General features: G+C 39.1%; 1 protein-coding gene across 3 annotated transcripts in view; it reads right to left on the bottom strand.

Moving 5' to 3' along the window:
- The window catches only part of FANCM (DEAD/DEAH box RNA helicase family protein), a 67,743-nt gene that overhangs the window by 2,596 nt on the left and 42,792 nt on the right, over positions 1-22,355 (bottom strand). For all 3 annotated transcript variants that reach the window (XM_010258170.3, XM_010258172.2, XM_010258171.2), the window contains exons 19-21: positions 4,174-5,655; positions 3,833-3,887; positions 3,424-3,573 (exon numbers count right to left, since the gene is read on the bottom strand). In XM_010258170.3, coding sequence (XP_010256472.1) covers positions 3,424-3,573; positions 3,833-3,887; positions 4,174-5,655 — 1,687 coding nt within the window. The remainder of the gene's footprint in view (positions 1-3,423; positions 3,574-3,832; positions 3,888-4,173; positions 5,656-22,355) is intronic.

Raw genomic sequence — 22,355 nt, 5'->3', positions numbered from 1 at the left:
TTAGAAACCTCCTAATTCGATTAGGAGTGGTGCTCCTTAAGGATTAAGAAAAGAGAGATCGAACTGCTTCAATTAACTCTGCTTTCAGCTCTCTCTCTCTTTGCTCTCTTGCCGCCCCAGAAACCCTAGTTCGATCTATTCTTGGGACTGATCTTGATCAGCTCTACCTCTGATTTTTGCAAGAAAAACACAGAGAAAAACCATGCTCACCTCCCTTGTTTGATCCAAAAAGTTGGATTGCAGTTTTGTTGAAAACTGCGTTGCTGAACCGGTTTCACTCCAAGTTGCACCATCTTCTGTGGAAGTTGGTTTTGGGCTTTGATTTGGGCGTGAAATACCACTTTGGGAGCTGCATTTGTGGAATCCGTATCAGGTATACTTCTCCCTCTTGTTTGGTTTCAAATCTGGTCCGGTTTCGGTGCAAGGTCGATCCTAGAAAAATGCAGTTTTCCTAAAACTGGGAATGCGATTCCCAAAAGGCTAAAAGAAAATTTTTGAAATTTCGCCCAACCATCAAGCATGATTCTGCCATCCATATGATGGATTTCACCTTCCTTCATCATTGTGTGTTTTCCAATTTACCTTTGTATGGAATTGGAAAGAATGTTAGAACTTAAAATGGCCCTTCAATGGGTTTTAGCCCATAGAATAATATATTTGTTTAGCTTTTCTTTTCTCTCTTTCATTATTTAAAATAGGGATTTCTTTTGAATAAATCACAGGGAGATCCAAGCTACAAGTGCTAAAACATTCCTACGTGCCCAATTCCAATTTACAACTACAGGTGCTAAAAAATTCCAATTTATTGGGCTTAGAGCTTTTATGAGGGCCAGGCTTGGGCCCAAGCCTGAAAATATTATGTTGATAAAGAGTAAAAGCCTAGCCCGGCCTAGCTAGGCCCATGAATAGGTCTGATAAATATATCATCTAGCTTCTCCCTATGGGTGTTTAAGGTGCACAAAGAACACCAAAAACTGCTCTTTTACAAAGTGACAATCTATCTCAATATGTTTGGTCTTGTCATGTTGTACTAGGTTTTTTGCTATGTTTATAGCAACTAGATTGTCACAATACAACTTAAGAGGGCCGTTAACTTGCCTAAGATATGAAGCTATAATAATTTAGCCACTCCATGAGCCACAACTTTGTGTTCTGGTTCAGCATTTCATCTCACCACAATTGTTTCTTGCTTCTTCAAGTAAAAAGATTCCCACCAATAAAGGTATATCAACCAATTGTAGGTACGGATAATTAGGAGCTGCATGGTTTAAAATGTCCCAAATTTCCTGAATATTTCCACAACATATTTCCATTTCTTTGCGTAGCAACATGAAAGTTTACCTAAATCGACATATTCCCCAATGAACACTACCAGCACTATGTGGAGTACAAGAGGTAGTTTCTATGACATATTTCCTTTTCCACTTCCATGGTTAGACATGAAATCTTACTAGAATCAACATATTCCCCAGTGAGCACTACCATCACAATGTAGAGTAAAAGAGATGGTATTATAAGTTTACAACATAAGTTGATGACAATATTGTGGATGTATGGAGTAAAAATGTTATTGCCCGCTTAACTTACATGATCACCACTTTGAGCTAGCTCAATATTCACTTCAAACATCAAGCTAAATTTTAGTTCTTTGTTTATATAATAGATTTTTTGGTTGATCTATTTACATTTTCTATGAGTTAAATTTTGCTCAAGTTCATTCTATCATGAAGCTCTAAATCATATGGTTTACAAGGCAACTTCAAAACATATTGTTTTATCTATAGCCTTAGATTCATAGCTTTTTAATGATTTGGAACAAGACAATAATTTAAAAAGGTGTTCCTATGCTTCTTTTATCATTTCATAAAATATCATTCTATATTTTCCATATCTTTTACTATGTTTCCACCACGTCTATATTTCTTACAATCATAGTTGTCAAGCCGACACCTAGGCAACAAGGCACCCTTGGAGGCTCGCTTCGCCTAATCGCCAAGTAATTTTCTATAGCATGTTATAAAAACTTTTATATACCAATTTCTTTTTATTATTTTCTTATTTGTTAGGGTTTAATCAACACAAACATTGCTAAATGCTGTATTGAACCCTCAAAGACTTCAAAACCTGAACCAATAAGCGAAGAAGAACATAAAACATTGTCTAATCAACACATTTTCTTATTTTTATTTACTAATTTTGTATGTTTATATACTAATTTCTTCTTCCACCTTTTCTTCTTTTCCTATAACAGAAATAGGGGTTCAGCCCCTATATTTTTTTTTTATTTTCTTTTCTTTCTTCTTTTCTTCTCATGAATATTGGAATATGTTGATTTTCTATACTTTAACATGAAGTTTATACTTTTCTTATGAAAATTATGGATATTTATTAAGGAAATATGATTATGGAACCTAGGGAACTACCATAGGATACATGTTTTTACTTAAAAAAAATCCATCACCTAGGCAACTAGGCAACAAGGTGCCCCCCCCCCCCCCCCCCCCCCCTATCGCCTAGCCTCGCCTTGGCGCCTTGAAAACTATGCTTACAATATTTTCATATGATATTTCTGACATTTCCGACTTGTTTCTTATATTTAGACAACTGACATTTCCACACACTGACATTTTAAACCTTAGGGCTGAGCCTGACAGGCAAGTCTATGTTTTTTTATATTTAGTGGGTTAAGCACATATAGAGTCAAACGTGGATGTACAACCCACAGATCTGCATTCTTTTACAATAAAACAAGACCTTTCTCTCCTCCCTACTGCTTCTTCACAACTTTGAAACTCTTTCTTCTCTTCTCTACATTTTTATTTGCTTTATTGTTCCAAGTTTGACGAACTCCAACTGAAAACTACCATCATGCCTCTAATGAAGCTGCATCAGGGAGCTGATGTTTCCAAGGAGAATCAAGAATCCAATGATCTCCATAGTTCAAGGCTACATCATCATCATCCACATAAGATTCCTTTTCTTAATCTTCACCAAACTTATGACACTGGTTTGGTTTTGACATGTGTTGTTAGTATGCTGTGAGCTTGTTATTTTCTTTTGTCAATTTTTAGTTTGTGCCACAAGGGACACTCTTGTAATTTTATCTCTTTAATCCCTCCATTATAAATAACACAAGGGGCACCACCAGCCCATCTACTCAAATGCCCTTGACCAGCCCTCCAGCTTTACATATAGAGGTCCCTCCCATTGAGGCCTTATTTCTGACACTTCTTACAAGGAAGATCGTGTTTAACTCCTCTTGCAGTTAAAAAAAGTTTTCTTGTGTGCCATATATAAGCATGCACTTGAATGACACATAAACTAATAGTGAAACATGTCTACATGGAAGAACATGTAGCAAAATAAGGACATCATTAATCAATAAGAATAAAACGGGAAGAATAAAACTTCACTTTAACAAACCTGTAAATTGCCATCATGGCACTTGCACTAGGTTCTGCTTGAGTACTTCCTGCAGTAGGATTTAATCTGTCATCTATGAAACTATCACCATAAGAGCTGTTCTCCCGGTCATCTTCCTCATCATCAGATACTTCTGCCTCTGAAGATACCCTAAAAACAACCAATCAAATTAGAGCTCTAATAAGGAATACAATTTTATCATGTTGAAGCAAACAAGTTCCTACATCCTTTCTTAAAACTACAAACCCCAGTCCACCCCCCAATCCATATAAAAAAAGAAATATAAATAAAATTTTCCCACACATTATTCAGAAAACTACAAGACAGAAATAGAAAGGGACAAGGATAGAAAGAAAAGGTTTTATTTGAATGAAAAAAATCTAAGGTGATCATCTAATATAGCTCTTACTCAGCTTCCTCTTCAATAAAGTCTTTGACATGGATTACAGGCTCCTTCTGCTTACCTGAACACAACAACAGCAGCCTAGTAATGCCAAATACATCATAAAATAGCAACTAGTTCTACGAAAAATAATAGTGATTATGTAAATTCAAACTCTATGCCCTTCTAGCATTACAATGATGGCATCTCAAGAAAAAAGGATGAGATGAACTACAGAATTTGGAGAAGCATGAAACTAAAAGTGTAGAAATTTTACCAGTGATTAGACCAAATCGGAAGGATTACAGAAAAACAAAGAATTAAAGAAATGTCAAAAAAAAACAAAGCATTAAAGAACTAGATTTTACCTCTGGTACCCTTTACCCTGATGCATGTTTCATTGGAAAAGGATCTGTCAAGGTTTGCTATAGGACCGCATAAATTCTCCTTCATTATCCTTGTAGTTCTTTTTTCACAATCCCCATACTTGCGCAATCTTTTAAACTTGTGATTCTGCTGAACTGTTTTTGATGTCTCCCCAGAACTCATGCGCCAGTCTTTACTACAGCTGTTTGTTAGATTGACTAACGGAGTGTGAGTTTCCTCAATGAGTGGAGAACTAGAGATGCATTCCCTTCCATTGACATTATTATTCATCTCTATCAATGGAGTATGAGTTTCTTCATCAATGGGAGAATTAGGGACATGGTCAGTTGCACTGCCAATGTTGTTCATCTTAACTTCTTCAATCTTCTGCAAACATAATCTCTTTGGTGACAAGATAGTACATAATTTAGCAGGTGAAACATTGACTGGGGAATGAGAGATGCGTTCTTTTGCATTAACACCACTGCTCGTCTTGATACATGGAGTGTGAATTTCCTCATCCATGGGAGAAGCAGGGAAACAAGCCATTGCACTCTCTATATTGCTGACATTGGTATTTACATTCTTCTCCAAAAATCTCTTTGATGACTGACTAGTAGACATTTTTGCAGGTGAAATCTGTGCTGGATAAAGAACCTTACTCCTACCCTCAGAGTTAAACACAGAATGAAATGTCTCATTGATGGGCACTTTACTTTCTTCTATATCCATAAGACGGCCAGGTCTTGGTTCACATTTCTCATTATCAGACTTAAAATCTATATGAAGCACATAATCCTTTTGATTAGAACAATGACTAAATTCACCAATAGGGGACTCCGGAACAATGCCTCTCTCCATCAAATTAGTTAGCCTAGGGCTGAGCTCCACATCTCTGAAATCACTGTTAGACTCTTTAGCCAGCAAAGTTTGTGCATTCGTTCTTGTATTAGCACATCCTACAATAGTGGTGTTGTCTGAACTTTTTTTATTTCTACATGAAATTGGAGTCTGGAGAATGGTTCTCTCAGTTCCATGTATTGAGTGCTCTTCATGGGCAGCAAGATTGCAAAAAGTAGAATTTAATATAGAATTCTCGCTTCTAAGTTTTGTTCTAGGAGAATTTGATAATTCTGCATTATACTTCACATTTATCCCATTGTAATCTTCGTTTGATTTCCTTAAAGAACAAGAATCTTGCTTCATACATTTCAATAGCTCTCTACTGTCTGATGGAGCATTCCGATAAGGTGAAGTTTCTCGCATAAAAGGAAGGGTAGGGACACATACAATGGAAACCCTCCCACAGGCATCCACAGATACAAAATCTGCACCAAAAAGAAAGCAATGCATGGGAGGTTTCTGGCTTCGGTCTGGCATAAGATTCTCCTTATTATTTCTTGAGATGCCTGTAGGTGATGATTCAAACTCTGTTGATTTTCTCTGTGAATACCCTTTCTGGGAGGCATGGGTACCATATAAATCTGCAAATAAAGTAGAACTTTCAGTTGAACATCATGCACCAGAAAGTCTATTAGAAGATGCATATTAGTGCAAAGGCAAATCAGACGAGATATGGAGCATTAAGCCCAACAAAAATTACATAGAATGTTACTGCTACATGATACTGCACATAATAACAAAAAGTAATCAACAGATAAAACATACAGAACAAATAACAGATAGATAAATAGATACCTCAAACAACTACCCCCTAAAGCATCATAAAACAAATCACTGTCCCCTGGAAGCTAGTATAGCCAATCAGGAAACTATCTATAAAAGGAATATCATAAAAATAGATGGGGATAGTTTTTGCATGAAACTATCTATAAAACAAATATCACAAGATATTTAGGGATACTTCTCACATTACTGACATTCTTACAGTCTAATAGAACCACAAACTTTAACTTCTACATAGGTTCTGTAAGTACATGTATTTAGACATTGCATCACAACACAATAGCACAAAAAACACAGAGCAACTGTCTCACAAATTCACATCACAATCGCATACTTCAATCTTTCTTGAAGCAAATTCCCATAATATTACTTCGCACCGTAATTCCTTATCACAGTTTCATACCACACTCTTGCATCACAATCCCGGAACCTTGCTCCATGGCCACATTTTACAGTCACCTCACTGTTTACCCATGGCCTCGATCCACAGTCACATTTCGCAACCGCATCCCACCTCATGCTCAACTGTTCATCACTAAGTCTTTCAATGAAGCCCTCAACACATCCACTATATTTCCTTATTACAGTCTTCACCATTGACAAAAACTCTATGACAACGCATCACGCCCCAGATCTTTGTCACAGTGGGATCATATCGCACTTCTGTCCTAGGAAGATGTATTGCAATTTTACCAATAGCTTCACATTGCCCATCACATATACAAGCTGATACTTAGCAATCTCATGTTCAAACTATAACTTCTACTTCCCTTTCCCATTACTACCAAGTTCTTTTTAGTGGGTTCTTCCTCTCTAATTTTTCTAGCCACTTCCTTTTTCCTTGGTAGTGTCAAATAATATATGCCCTTAGCTCCAATTGGACTGATGTACATGAACATTTATTTGTAAATGAATAAAAGTACATTATTGTTTCATATTCATATTGGTATGTTTTCTGTAAACTACCCCTTAACTGGACACTTATTCGACTTGTGTTAGTTTAGAATGTTCTCAGCTGTTGGATAGACTTGGTAAGTTTATCCTGCCAAGGCTGACATTGGTGTGCTGCCCAACAGTTGGAGAAGCTTGTCTCAGCTGCTGGGGTTAGACCCCAAGCACAGGTAGTGTGTGTTTAGAAGAAATATTGAACCTAGACTAATTTCCAATTATGCCCTGAACCTTGGAGATAGATGGGCAAAACTGGAAAGTTACACATAATCGCAGACTTGATTATGGTACTATACTAGGTGTTGGATTGGGCTGTCTTTGACGTGCCAATCAGCGAGATCCATCAAGAGTCAACACCTAGGCATGTTGGAGCAGTTTGGGAATTTACATGAGTGGGTGATCATAGTGATAGGACCAGCCTCTTAGTCAGACAAAGTGAATATTAGGGTTTACACTCTCTCCGATGGAAACCTAAACTAATGGCAATAGATTTCAACTGTGTTTGAAATCTATTTTTGAAAATGTATTTATATGTTATATACTACTATTTTATGAAAAATGTTTGCAAAAGGTTTTACTTCTTGGGATCCATCCGAGTAGAGAGTGTGGCACTGCACTTGCAACCAGGGGAGAGGTCCTTCCTCGTCGGGCAGTGTTGTGATCAATATGGCCAGAGAAGTTAAGTGTAAGAGACCATTATAGGGCTGATTGTCTGATGGGTTTTATCTCACTTAAGTCCATTATCCTTGGGTCTTCATAGGGTGGCTGAATCCAAGGATCATTTAAGGGTAAATGTTGGGCCTAGACTGAGCCCATGTTGATTAGCTCAGGGGTTCATTGCTTTGAGTAGTGAATTCGACCTAACCTCTTTTAGAGGTGGGGTTGGACCATTATGGACTTGAAGAAGACTTTTATGGGGTCCCACGCCATACAATATCAAGCCTAAAGTGGCCATGCAACACCTAGGGTCGTGAGCCTTTGAAGAAAATGGGCCAAAGGCCCAAAATTGATAAGATTAATTAAGATGTCACATGAAAACTTAAGAGGGAGCACTTATCCTCTTAAGAGGATAATGCTTTTTTTATGAATGAATATAATTTATTAAATTAGAAATATGAAGCAATACAGTAGACCCAAGAGGAGGCACGAGTTGTTACCTCTTCTAACAAGTATTACATCAAATTAAAACAAAGTTGACCAGAATTAACCAGAACTAAAATTACAAAGCAGCGCAAAATAAATGTTCCCTTGAAGCCCCTTCCTAAGCTAACCCATCCGCTAAAGAATTTGCTGATCTTCCCACCCAAAGAAAGGTAACAGTCATGTATCTTGTGATCCAATTGACTTTCCTTAACATATCTCTATGTCGCCACATAGCTGAAGCTGGTTCTATCAGCCATCCCACAACAATCTCAGAGTCCCCTTCAACTACCAAGTACTAGACTCCTAATTGTTATACAATCTGAATAACTAGTACCGCCATAACATCTCATCTCTATCGGAGTCTCCTATTCCCACGGGGCCCTAAAAACAATGCTAATATTTTGCTTTCATTATCTCTCAGCACCCCTCCTATCCCCAATTGGCTTGGGTTTCCTTGGCTGCTTCCATCAAAATTCAGCTTTACCCATCCTTTAGGTGGAGGCATCCACACTACAGATTTCCTGTCCTTCCTTGTATGGTTGTTTGCCACCGCTATCTAGTTTCTCCAAAAATCATCAAAGGAGAATGCATGAAATAAGTCCATAGTTCTTAACTGTTATGATTCAGCCTGCCTTAGAATTTTTATCTGTTTGAGATCGGTTAGGTAGAAAGAGATAGAAAGGTGGAAGAAAGAGAGAAAGAGAGAAGGGAGAAATTCTAGTTCGAACTGGAAGTCTCAACATGACCAACTCCTAGTCGGCCAGACAGTACTTATATTATTAAAAATAAGTAAAAAGACATATGTGCCCTTATTTAAGTTAGGAGCACTGGTTCCAACACAACATTACAGATCAGCAACATTAATCTAGGTATAAAGATAGAAATACCCCTATGCTAACACTAACCAATGAATAGCCCTAGTTAAGATACAGTCCTCAACAGCTTGAGTGCTTTTTTCCTCTTCCTTAAATACCCTTGCATTCGTTTCTTCCCAGATTGTCCACAGTGCAACTGCTCTAATACATCTCCGCATTATTTTTCCTTTTTTTGTAGGCCACACAAAAAAGGAAGGATCGAACAACTGACTTAAATCTACAGGCAAATTCCACCTGCACCCAAACAAAGCGAAAATCCAACTCCAAATAGCACTAGAAAAGGAACAAGATACAAGTAAGTGAGAGCAATCCTCACCACTAGCCCTGCAAAGTACACACCAGTTAGGGGACAAACACAAAGAAGGTCTTTTCCTCTGCAAGCAGTCCAAGGTATTAATCTTTCTACAGAAAAACTTCCAGCAGAAAATAATAACTTTAGGTGGAACCGGTCTAGGCCAAATCTCCTTGGTTGGAAAACCCCACTATCCCTAGGAAGAGCAAAGGGATTTAAAAAAGGAAGCACAGGTGAAGTAACCTTTTGGGTGAGGGGACCATAATCTCACATCCAAACTAAGGGGGTCCAAAAAGACATGGCCAAGAAGGGACAACAGATCTGAAACACTGTTAAGTTCATCTTCTCTCAAGCCTCTCCGAAAGACAAAGTCCCAACTTAAGGAGGGGAGTGAAATAGGAGATGGGAGAAAATGAGAAATAACTTAAGAGGATAATGTTTAATTGTTAAAAGAGTCCAGATCTAATTCAGATTTGGATAATCTCCTAATTAGATTAGGAGAGTGCTCCGTTAAGAGATAAAAGAAGAGGGTGAACTAGACTTGGACACCTCTCTTTCTTGTTCTCTCTTTTTTCTCTCGTCTCCCAAGAAACCCTAGAACGACCTAGGCTTTCAAGAACTGATTTTGATCAGTTTTCTTCTTTGTTTTTGAAAGAAAAAATCAAAAAAAAAATTCAGGCTCAATTACCCCACTCGATCCAAACAAGTTAGGTAGCAGATTTGTTGAAAACAAGTGTTGCTAAATCGGTTCTCTGTACACTGCATCATCTTCAGTTGGAGAATGGTTTTGCGACTGATATTGGGCGTGAACTACCACTTTGGGAGCTTTTGCTTTCAGTAATGCAAGAACGATCCTGGTCCCGTTCAATGCAAGAACGATCCTAAAATTTCAGATTTCAATTTACCGAGAAATTGGTTCCTGAGAAGGTTATAAAATTTTTTTAAAATTTCAGCCAGCCATCTTGCATGGTTCAGCCATCCATCTGATGGATTCTAACAGTAGAAATCACTGATTGCAGTTTTAGATAAATTTCTTGTGAAGAGAAAGAAGAAGGTGAAGAGTTTTAGCAAAGCAGAAGAAAAGAGGAGTAGAATGTCAACCAGAATTGAATTAGTTCTAGCCGCCAACCCCTCTTTGTATTATATACTTAACTTAAAAGAATAAGAGATTACAAGAATGCCCTTAGTAGGGCGGCTACTTAAGTAGCTGAACAGTCACAACTTAAAAAACATAAACTAAAGGGCCTAAAGCCCCCAACAACTTCCTAACATAACAACTTAAAAATAAGAAATAAATAACTGAGCCCAATAACTAGAAATCGGCCCAACTCAACACTCCCCCTCAAGTTGGGAGTAAATGTCACACATTCCCAACTTGTGTAAGTCATGCTCCAGCTTGTTCCTTGCAACACCTTTTGTGAGAACATCAACAAGCTGCAAATCAGAAGCAATGTATGGGAGACAAACTTCCCTAGAAGTCACCCTTTCTTTAATGAAGTGTTTATCCACTTCAATGTGCTTTGTCCAATCATGCTGAACTGGGTTATGGGCAATGTTAATTGCTGCCTAATCTCACAATACAGCATCATAGGTTCTTCTGCCTTTACACCAATCTCTCCTGACAAGGAACGGATCCAGAGAAATTCTGAAACTCCATGTGCCATGGCCATGTATTCAACTTCTGCACTTGATCTTGCCACCACTGTCTGTTTCTTACTTTTCCACGAGACTAGGTTACCCCCAACAAGGGTGCATACTCCATATGCCATGGCCATGTATGTCTACAATGTTTTCCAAGTTGACAACCTTCACACTCCAGACTTGACAAATTAACAAACTCAAATAACTTTGGAAACGAGAAACTCAAAGAAGAAAAAGGCAAATGACCTAAACAATTATGCCAAAGCATAATCTGACTCACAAACCCCGACTCACTATCCCTACTGACATGATGACCCTGATGAGGAGGAAGCACATCTAGGAGGTAGATTCCATTCACTTCACAATTACTCCCAATCGTCCTCTTTGAATCCAAATCCTGCAAGATACAATGACCAGGAGAAAAAATTACTGAACAGTTCAAGTTCTTAGTCAAACTACTAACAGATAATAGGCTAGTACTCAATCTGGAAACATGAAGGACAGAGGGAAGGGAAATGGAATCACTAATCTTGACAAACCCCTTCCCAGTAATGGGAACATAGGATCCATCAGCTGTGGAGACTCTGTCTTTGCCAGAACAGAGCTGGTAAGAAGAAAAGATAGTGGAACTATGGGTCATGTGCTCTGAGTCTCCAGAATCTATAATCCAAGGAAGTCCCTCCTTACCTGTATTAGAAACATAATTTGCAGTGGCATGTGAACTACCTCAGTGAACAAAGGAAGTAGAGTGTCCTCCACCAGAACCACCTGTACCTGGCTGTCCACCTATTACTGAACTAGAACTGGTTGTATCCCGCTGATTCAAAAACTGCCCATATCTCTCAAGTTTGGCCCTCACTACAGCAGCTGCAACAAACTCCAAAGTAGCTGTAGTAGGAGGGGCCAGTATGTCACCAGTGATTGCCATGTGAGCATCTCCCTTCTTGTTTTTGAGTCTATTCCGCACAAGATGAGGATGAAGCTTCCAGCAAGTATCTCTTGTGTGTTTAGGCTTCTTACAGTAGTCACAGATCAAATCCTTTTTGTCTTCCTTCTTGATTTCACTACCACCCCAGTCTTCACCTTGTTTAGGTCTCACAATGCTAACCATGGCCGATTGATCAAAAACAGAATTTTCATCATCACATTTCTTCTGCTCTCTTCCCCTGACACAAAGGCATATGCCTAGGAGAGAGTAACACTGTCCCTGGAAAGAATATGTTGTCTTGCAATATCATACTCGGGATTAAGGCCAACAAGAAATTCAAAAACCCTATACTTCTCTAGGAGCTTCTGGTAGGCAGTTGCATCCTTAGTGGTTTCCCAAACAACTGTCTCCAAATGGTCAATCTCCTGCCACAAGGTTTTAAGGGCTGAAAAGTAAACAACAATAGGTCTATCTCCCTGCCTTGTAGCAATAATTTGATTTCTCAACTAATAAGTCCTAGCAACATTCTTCCTTTGTGAATAGGTTTCTGCAACCCCATCCCATATTTCTTTAGTTGTATTTGCCCATAAAAAATTTTTACTTATATGGGGCAGCATCGAATTACACAACCAAGTCATCACCATATAGTTTTCTTGTACCCACCGGGAGCTGTTAGTTCCGGGTTTCAATTCTTCACCAGTGATATACCCTAACTTCCCACAAGCACCAATGGCCATCTTTGCAGATTGTGACCATTCTAAGTAATTCGGACCATCCAACTTAACTGTAGTAATGGTCCCAACCCCGAAAAGGTCTCTAGCACCTCCTCCCACTGGTCCCATTTCGCTCCCAGGCCTGTTTTCAACTCCGTTACCCTCCATAATTCTCAGAAAGGGGGTAGAAGGTTACTATAGTATGCAAGAATATCAAATAAATCACTTTTGGTACCGACACCCTTCTGGTGCCCTAGATGGTCCTCCCACAAAAGATTCCTTTTCTGCGGGACGGGAGAAGAGAGATAAGAGGCAACCGCTCTCTCCAGAAACCTCCAAAACAGGCAAGACTTGAACCGCCCCCTTCAGAAAACTCCAAGGAACCCTAAAAAATTAGGGCACCACTTCCTAGGTCAAAATTGAAGAGTCCAACAGAAACAGGACTCTCCTCCTTTCTCCAGTTTTTCCTAATTTTGATGGGAAACCCTAAACCAGCTACAGGGCAAAACAGATCCACCAAAAAATTCAAAAACTGAGCTTACTTGAGATCTTCGATCAGCCTCTTAAATTGCCATGCAATCAGCCGATCTAGGGCTGCATGATAGAACAGCTCAAGGAACCTTCGGCCTGCTCTGATACCAAGTAGAAATCACTGATTGCAGTTTTAGATAAATTCCTTGTGAAGAGAAAGAAGAAGGTGAAGAGTTTCAGCAGTAAAGAAGAAAAGAGGAGAACAAAAGGAGTAGAATGTCGACCAGAATTGAATTAGTTCTGGCCGCCAACCCCTCTTTGTATTATATACTTAACTTAAAAGTAAGAGATTACAAGAATGCCCTTAGTAAGGGCAGCTACTTAAGTAGTTGAACAGTCACAACTTAAAAAACATAAACTAATGGGCCTAAAGCCCAACAACTTCCTAACTTAACAACTTAAAAATAAGAAATAAATAACTGGGCCCAATAACTAGAAATTGGCCCAACTCAACACTAACCCTATTCCAACAGGTAGAGCTTCTGTTTCTTTTGCTTTCAGCCGGAGTATAAAGTTACTCAATAACTCAGTCACTTAGTAGCTCAACTAACTGCTTCTTTTTTACCCCGAAGAATTCCTATAGGGTTATGTAGGAACCTTCGGCATTCTTCTTGCATTCTAACTCATATCTTTTCCTTTCATCTAAATCAAAATTCAAATGGTTCGCCTGCTTACCTTTACAGCTTTCTCCCTTTACAAAATTCTGCAACCATTCAATCACTTCGGCACCTTGGTCCTTATCTCTTCGAAGAGGAAGTCTTTTGCTTCAATCTTAAAAGCCTTTCTCCATCTTGCAGCATCCACAAAGCCTTCCATTTTCTTAATGGTTGCAGAAAATTCAGAAAGAACTCTAGGATAATCCAACTATATGGCATACATGCAAGAGAGAGACAGAGAGAGAGAGGAGATTAAACATTTTTGACAAGAACTACAGTTAGCATCTAGGAAATAGGGGTGCAACTTCGGTAGGCTCAGGTTGGGATTTTGTCAAAGTTTGAATAGGCCCAAGCCCAAAGCAGTGTAAAATGCTAATTTGGACCAACCTGAGTTGCATCCTATTAGGCTATCCTAGATGATAATGGAGCACCTAGTTGCCTAGGCATCACCTAGGTTATATAACATTTTACACAGAAAAACTAAATTTTAAGTAAGGTAAGAAGAGGGAAGTTCTCAGGTTGCAGAGTAGCAAAGCTTATGCAAGAGTGAGCTATGGATGCATGTGAGGGTCCTTCCGAGATCCTCTATTTATAGATTTTCCCAAGAACTTTCCCACTTCAGGAAAGTTGTTAAAAAGTTGTTAGATTTGAAACACCTGGGCCACTTGGGGTTTGCCATGTGTCCATATGGTTACCTTGGTACTTGAGTTTTCACTTTTTCTCAATGTGTGCATGTGAGCATGAGGGCTGTTATTGCCCCTTTTGGGTTCTTAGGGTTCTTAAGGGAGCTTGTGTTGCTAACTTTCAATATTTCTAAAATATTTCTTATTTCTAAGTTATCAACATGTCCGCCAAAATGACATTATAGACTTCAATAAATAGAATATTAGAATGTCATCCAAAGCTAAGTTTTAAAACTATAGTTCTGGTTCTCTACTCTAACCAACTTGTATTTAGTTTGGCTCCTTAAGTGTTTGGATGTATTTATTTTGCTCATAACTTGTGTCCTTATCACACCGAATTTGACCCAAAGGCTATGCTCTACATCTTCTTAGGATACCTATCTATTTAAAAGAGGATATGAATTCCCTTTTTTCCTTCCACTGCACTTCTCGGAGAGCTCAATCCTGGTGAAGCAACATAGTACACATTCGACCTTATGTCAGTTTCTCCAACCCTTTTTTATCAGCAGAGGAAATTCTATTAAATATATTGAGAAAGTATAGTATAATAGCTTGGGATATTCCAATAGCCCAGATAAAATAGATGTATACTAAAGCCCAAATAAAACTGATGTCTATTAAACCCTTGTTTTTCTAATGAATCCGCTATCCCATTTGCAGTTCTTCTAATCCAATATATCCAAGGAACTTGGGACAAGCCTTTTGCCCAAGTAATTATCAGTTTTGAGTTCCCCTATACTTCCAAGAAATGGAAACCAGCTTGCTTTTGCTCAACTTAGGCCCTGAAGTAAGGTATTCTAGGTTTGGATAAAGCTCTAGGACAAACCTAGGAATTACATGTGTAGAAACATAAACAAGAAAGAGTAATACATGGAAGATAGAAGGTCAGAGGACAGGTGTCTGGAGATACAATGGGTTGTACACTTCCGTTTGCCTTTGCAAAGGGCAATTGGAAGATCATGGTCTGGGTATCAGAAGGGGTAGAGGAGAGCTGACCTGTTATCTCAGTAGTGATGGGAGGTGTAAAAGGCCCATTTGAGGAAGGGGAAACAACTTGCTCATACCTGAATCTTTTGGTACCGCCTTTGGATAATAGGATGAGAAGTAAACATGGGAGGATGAGCTGGAGGAGGAAGGGGAGCAGGAACACGTGAAGGAGATTCAACAAAAAACTCAATGGGAAGAGACTCAACAAAAGATACAAGAGGAACAATCGGGGACATAGAAAATAACTCTTCTGAATGCTCCCCTTAGAAGAAGTACCAAAGAAAGGGATGGACTCTGCAAATGCGACATCCCTAGGCACAAAGTAGGTGCCACGGACTGGATCAAAATAGCAATATCCCTTCTATATGGAGATATATCCTAGGAATACACACTTGTGTGCTTTAAGCTCAAACTTATGTCTTTGATGACTATGAACATGAACATAGCAACATAGTTTTTAAGGCGCCAAGGCGAGGCTAGGCGATAGGGGGCGCCTTGTCGCCTAGGCAATGGATTTTTTTCAAGTAAAACCATATATCCTAGGGTAGTTCCCTAGGTTCCATAGCCATCTTTCCTTGATAATTATCCATAATTTTCATAAGAGAAGTATAAATTTCATGTTTTAAGTTTAGAAAATCAACATTTTATGAGAAAAAAAAAGGAACAAAGGAAAGAAAATTCAAAAAATATAGGGGCTGAACCCCTACTTCTGTTATAGGAAAAGAAGAAGATCCATAAGAAGAAAATGTGTTGATTAGACAAAATTTTAAGTTCTTCCCTTGCTTATTGGTTCAGGTTCTGAAATCTTTGAGGATTCAATCAAGGATCAAAATTTCGATACAATACATCCCGTATCAGGTGTATTGTATTGTATCTTTGGCGCCCCAATACACATGTTTACAGGTGTTTCCGAGAACCCACTTTTTAAAATAATAAATATTTAAAAATGAAATTGAAAACCAAAGAAATAAAAAAACAGGGGGGGTATCGTTATAAGTACTAATACATCTCTGTCGATACACAGAGGTGTATCGATACTTGGAACCATGGGTTCAAGTTCAACACAACAATTGGCAATGTTTGTGTTGATTAAACCTTAACAAATAAGAAAATAATAAAAAGGAATTAGTACATAAACACATAAGATGAATATTCTAGTTTAATAATGCCTATTTTATAATTATAATGTCAAAAAATTAAAAATATAAAAGTATTAACATAGTGCACAAAACTACTTGGCGACTGGGTGAGGCAAGCCTCCAAGGGCGCCTTGTCGTCTAGGCGTTGCCTTGACAACTATGCATAGCAAGTGCATCCAAAAATTTAAGGAGGAAGAGAGAAGAGATCCTCATATGGAAAAAGGAGGCTAAAGGAAGTTTTAAAACCCAAAACTCGGGTAGGCATACGATTTATCAAGTATGTAATTGTAAGAACAACATCCCCCCAAAATTTAACAACAATATGAGAAGCAATAAGGAGGCTTCTAGCAACTTCAACCACATGACTGTTCTTCCTTTCTACCACTCTATTATATTGTTGAATACATGAACAAGAACTCTATTGTATAACCCCAAAGGTATCAAGTAGGATGTAAGATTCTTCTCAAAATATTTCTTAGCATTATCAGATGAAAATATATTTTGATTAGAGTGTTAAATTGGGTAAGAATAAGTTCATGGAATTTCTAAACAATAGTCGGTACTTTATCCTGGGATTTCATAAGATAAATCCAAGTATAGCAAGAGAAATCACCACTGAAAAGAATAAAATACATGTAACCCTCATAGCAGGTAAATGATATGCCCCCCACACATCAGAGTGCACAATATAGAAAGGAGAAACTAATCTTTTATTACTCATTGAATAAGACTATCTACAATGTTTTGCAAGTTCACATGACTCGCAATGAAGACTCGATAGGGATATTACCTTAAACACTTCTGGAAACAAATGATTCAAAGCGAAAAAAAAGGCAAATGACCAAATCTTAAATGACATAACATGACTTTATCAACTAACTCCAAAGCAACTCTACTAGGTGGTCCAAGACTTTGATATTCCCTTTGTCAGAGATGAGAGCAAGAGACCCATCAGCAAGGGATATCTTCTCTCTATCAAAGAGGAGCTAATATGAACAAAAGAGGTTAGAAATGCTTGTCATATGGTCAAATGCACCAAAATCAATAATCCAAGGGATTTTATAATTACCTAAAGCAAGAGCATGATTTGTAGAAGCACGAGTACCTAAGTGAATGCAGATGAAGAGGTGTTGCTTGAGAAGTTGGAAGCTACAACAATAGCCTCCAAATGATTAATTAGCCTCTCGTACCTTTTGAGTTCTTCCTTTACTGCTGCAAGCTACTCCATAGCACAATTTCTTTCACTTTCTCTATTTCTTCCATGTGTTGTGGCAACATTTGCATTTTTGGGCTTTCCAAGCTGATCATTCTTCTTAAAGTCGTTGGTATTGTTCCAAAGACCTTTTTGGTAGAAGATCAAGGTGCCATTTCCAACAAGTGTTCTTGGCATGTTTCGGTTTCTTGCAATATTCACATATTATCTCTTTCTTCTCAACCAGTCCCTTTGGATTTATTCCGACATGTGCAAAATGCTTTGAAGGTGGTCCCTATAACTATACTTGTCACCTAATCTATTCACTACTCACCATAGAATATGCTTGAACAAGAAATACTTCATCTTTGGCTAGAATATTTTGTCTCATAATGTCAAATTCAGGGTTGAGTCCTGAGAAAAATTCAAATACCTTGTTTCTTTCCACCAGTTTCCCAAATGTCTTTGCATCCTTGGTGCTCTCCCATTCAATTGTTTCCATAACATCAATCTCCTACCACAGTGAGTTCAACATAGAGTAGTAGACAGCTACACTCTTCTCCCCCTGCCTCAGATTGTTCGCATCATTCTTCAACTTATATGCTCTTGCAACATTCAATTTCTAAAAGTATGTTTCTATGATACCATCCAAATCTCCTTCGCCGAAGCCATCCAGAGGTAATGTCAACTTATGTGGGGCTGCATAGAGCTGACTAACCACCCAATCACTGTGTAGCTCTCTTGCATCCATTTTTCATATGTAAGATTGGTTTTTGCTGATTTCTCCTTACTACCCATGAGATACCCCAATTTACCTCTACTACAAATATAAATCCTTATAGATTGTGCCTAGGCCAGATAATTTGTTCCAACAAATTTGATTGAAGTCACTCCAATCAAAACGGAATCTATGGAACCATACCTAGACACCAGAATCTGCTTCATCTCACTTCCAGATTACTCCATTGACCAAACGAATATCCAAAAACAAGGTTTTTAATTTTTATAGACCTAACTAAGGTCAATCTAGTAACTAAAGGTCCCAAATCTAGGGTTTTACTACAACCAGCTTCCTGAACTTCTTCCAACTACAACCGCCCTCTTTTGGAGATAAAAAGGAACCCCAAAAGCCTTGAGCACCACACCAAACTATCTCTTTAACCTGTACCTAGAAACTCCCTAGTCGGCTAGGGTTTTGGGCAAAAAAAACAAAAACCTCACCTTGGCAATGTATAGCTAAATTCTAACTCTCCAAACCCTCTACCAACTAGGCATAAAAGTTCTCTAAACAATCAGACACTTATCTCTCCATACACTCTTCCAATCAAAGGGTGTATGGGAAAAGACAAAAAAAGAAACAAAGAGAAGGAAGGAAGCCTTACTATGTGTTATGATTCGGCCTGCCTTAGAATTCTATCTGTCTGAGATCGGTTATGTAGAAAGAGGTAGAAAGGTGGAAGAAAGAGAGAAAGAGAGAAGGGAGAAATTCTAGTTCAAACTGGAAGTCTCAACATGACATCCTCCCAGTCGGCCAGACAATATTTATATTATTAAAAATAATTGAAAAGACATATGTGCCCTTATTTAAGTTAGGAGCACTAGTTCCAACAGAACATTACGGATCAGCAACATTAATCTAGGTGTAAAGACAAAAATACCCCTACGCTAACACTCCCCCTCAAGCTGGGAGTATATGATATACTCACCAGCTTGTTACATATGTAGTCTACTCTTCCCCGACTCAAGCCTTTTGTAAATAAGTCAGCCCACTGATTTCCTGTATTAACATGTGTAGTGTCTAGCTCTCCATTCAGCACCTTCTCCCTCACAAAGTGACAGTCAACTTCAATGTGCTTGGTTCTTTCATGAAACACCAGATTAGAGGAGATATGAACTACAACCTGATTATCACAATAGAGCTTCATTGGAGTGTTGATGTTGTACCCTACTTCCTGTAGAAGATTCCTTAGCCACACTAATTCACAAGCGGTGTGCGCCATAGCCCTATATTCTGCTTCTGCACTGCTTCTTGCCACAACCGTCTGCTTCTTACTTTTCCATGTCACCAGGTTACCTCCCAGGAACGTGCAATAGCCTGTAGTAGACTGCCTATCAGACATAGAATCGGTCCAGTTAGCATCAGAATACCCTTCTATTTCAAGTTTTCCGCCACTCTTGTATATTAGACCGCGACCCAGAGCCCCTTTTAAATACCTCACAATTCTTAGAACTGCATTCCAATGAGGAATCAGAGATTTTTGCATGAACTAGCTTACCACACTAACCGCAAAAGAGATGTCTAGTCTAGTAATGGTTAGGTAGTTTAGTTTACCCACAAGTCGTCGGTATCTGCCAGGCTCTTCAAACACTTCACCCAAATCACTGCTTAGCTTGGTATTTGTGTCCATGGGTGTTTCAGTTGGTTTAGCACCCAACAAGCCTATTTCTTCCAACAAATCAAGCACATATTTTCCCTGGCACAGGTTAATACCATACTTGGATCTTGCTACCTCTATCCCCAAGAAGTATTTCAGCTTACCAAGATCCTTTGTCTGAAAATGATCCTGCAGATAAGTCTTCAGCCTGTCAATACCCATGTTATCATTCCCAGTAACAACAATATCATCTACATACACCACCAACGGTATTTTTCCTCCCGGAGAGTCATGACTAAATACAAAATGGTCAACTTTGCACTGTTTCATACCAAACTTCTTTACCACCTCACTGAACCTACCAAACCATGCTCGAGGAAACTGTTTAAGCCCATATATAGCCTTCCTTAGTCTGCACACCTTACCATCCTCCCCCTGAGCAACAAACCTTGGAGGTTGCTCCATGTAGACCTCATCGAGTAAGTCACCATGCAAAAAGGCATTCTTGATATCAAGCTGATATAGTGGCCACTCATACATGGTTGCAAGAGAGATCACAACACAAACTGACCCTATCTTAGCAACCGGTGAGAAGGTCTCCGTGTAGTCAATACCATAGGTTTGGGAGTACCCTTTAGCAACCAATCGCACTTTCAGGCGTTCAACACTACCATCAGGCAGATACTTAACCGTATAAACCCATTTACAACCAACATCTTGCTTCCCAAGAGGAAGAGCAGTGAGGTCCCAAGTATGATTATGATGAAGGGCAGAGAGTTCTTCTTCCATTGCTTGGCACCACCCTAGAGAGGCAAGGGCTTCCTGGACATCCTTAGGGACAACAACTGATGATAACAAGGTGACAAACTGGCGATGGGAAGCGGAAAGGTGAGTAAGAGAAACATAATTAGAAAAAGGATGAAGGGTGCAAGTGCGTTTACCTTTCGCAAAGCAATGGGTAGATCAAGCTCAGATGTTGAGTGCGGGTCTAGTGCCGGATCTGTCGATGGAGATGTAGCTGGAGGAGTAGTAGCTTGTACGCGTGGGCGATGTGTATACACATGACGGAGAGGTGGGCGTTCAATAGGTGGTGGCACCAGAGGCAAGGGTTTGGTCACGGCTGGAACAAAGGGAGGAGAGTCGACAACAAGAGTGGAAGAGGAGGTGATGAGGAGAGTCGACACCGGACCCCAAAAAGAACGGAGTAGACTCAAAGAAGGTGACATCAGCACACACAAAGGACCGTCAAGAACTAGGATGGTAACACCTATACCCTTTCTGGGTCCGAGAATAGCCAAGGAAGATGCACTTAAGAGAACGGGCATCGAACTTGTCATTCTTGGGACCTAGATTATGGACGAAGCAGACACACCCAAATACTCTCGGCGTAAGAGGAAACGGAGACAAAGTGGGAAACAAGACCTGAAACAGAGAATGACCATCAAGGATGAACGTGGGCATCCGATTAATCAGAAAGCAAGAGGTAAGTACTGCATCACTCCAAAAGGGTTTGGGAACATGCATGTGATGCATGAGGGATCTTGTTGTTTCCAGGAGATGGCGATTTTTTCTCTCAGCCACCCCGTTTTTTTGTGGGGTGTAGGTACATGAGGTCTGTTGTATAATGCCGTGTTGGTCCAGGTATTCCTGAAATGACGAGGATAAATATTCGTGGCCATTATCAGAACGGAAAACTTTGATGTGGGTACCAAATTGGTTACGAATCTCAGCATAAAATTTCTGAAAAATGGTAAACAATTCACTTCTTTCTTTCATTAGATAGATCCACGTCATCCTTGAAAAATCATCTACAAAAATGACAAAATATCTATATCCATTATATGACATCACTTTATAAGGACCCCAAACATCTGAATGAATTCAAGAAAAATGACTCGACACACGGTTATCAACCCTAGAACTAAAGGGAACACAATGGTGTTTCCCAAACTGACACGACTCACAATCCAAAACAGAAAGTTGACTCAAGGACGGAACCAAAGACTTCAGGACTTTTAGCGACGGATGACCAAATCGGCAGTGCCACTAGAGAGGAGAAAGGGATGACTAGAGAGCTGTTGAAGTTCTACCACCACCATCGTCAAGATAATACAGTCCACCAGCTTCATGCCCTCCACCAATCTTCATCCCCGTCTTGAGATCCTGAAAAACACACATAGAAGGATAAAAGGTAATGGAGCAGTTAAGTGATTTGGTCAGCTTAGTAACAAACATAAGATTAAAAGGCAATTTAGGAACATACAAAACTGAGGAGAGGGATACAGGATCTAGGTCAACATTACCAACACCACAAATTGAGGATGTGAAACCATTAGCAAGGGTGACAGATTGTGATGTTGAGCAATGAGATAAGGAAGAAAACACCTGGAGTTCC

This window comes from Nelumbo nucifera, chromosome 5 (assembly GCF_055504915.1).
Source record: "Nelumbo nucifera cultivar China Antique chromosome 5, China Antique-T2T, whole genome shotgun sequence".
NCBI lineage: Eukaryota > Viridiplantae > Streptophyta > Magnoliopsida > Proteales > Nelumbonaceae > Nelumbo > Nelumbo nucifera.
Note: the sequence above shows the minus strand (reverse complement) of the source record. Positions and strands in the feature narration are given on the sequence as shown.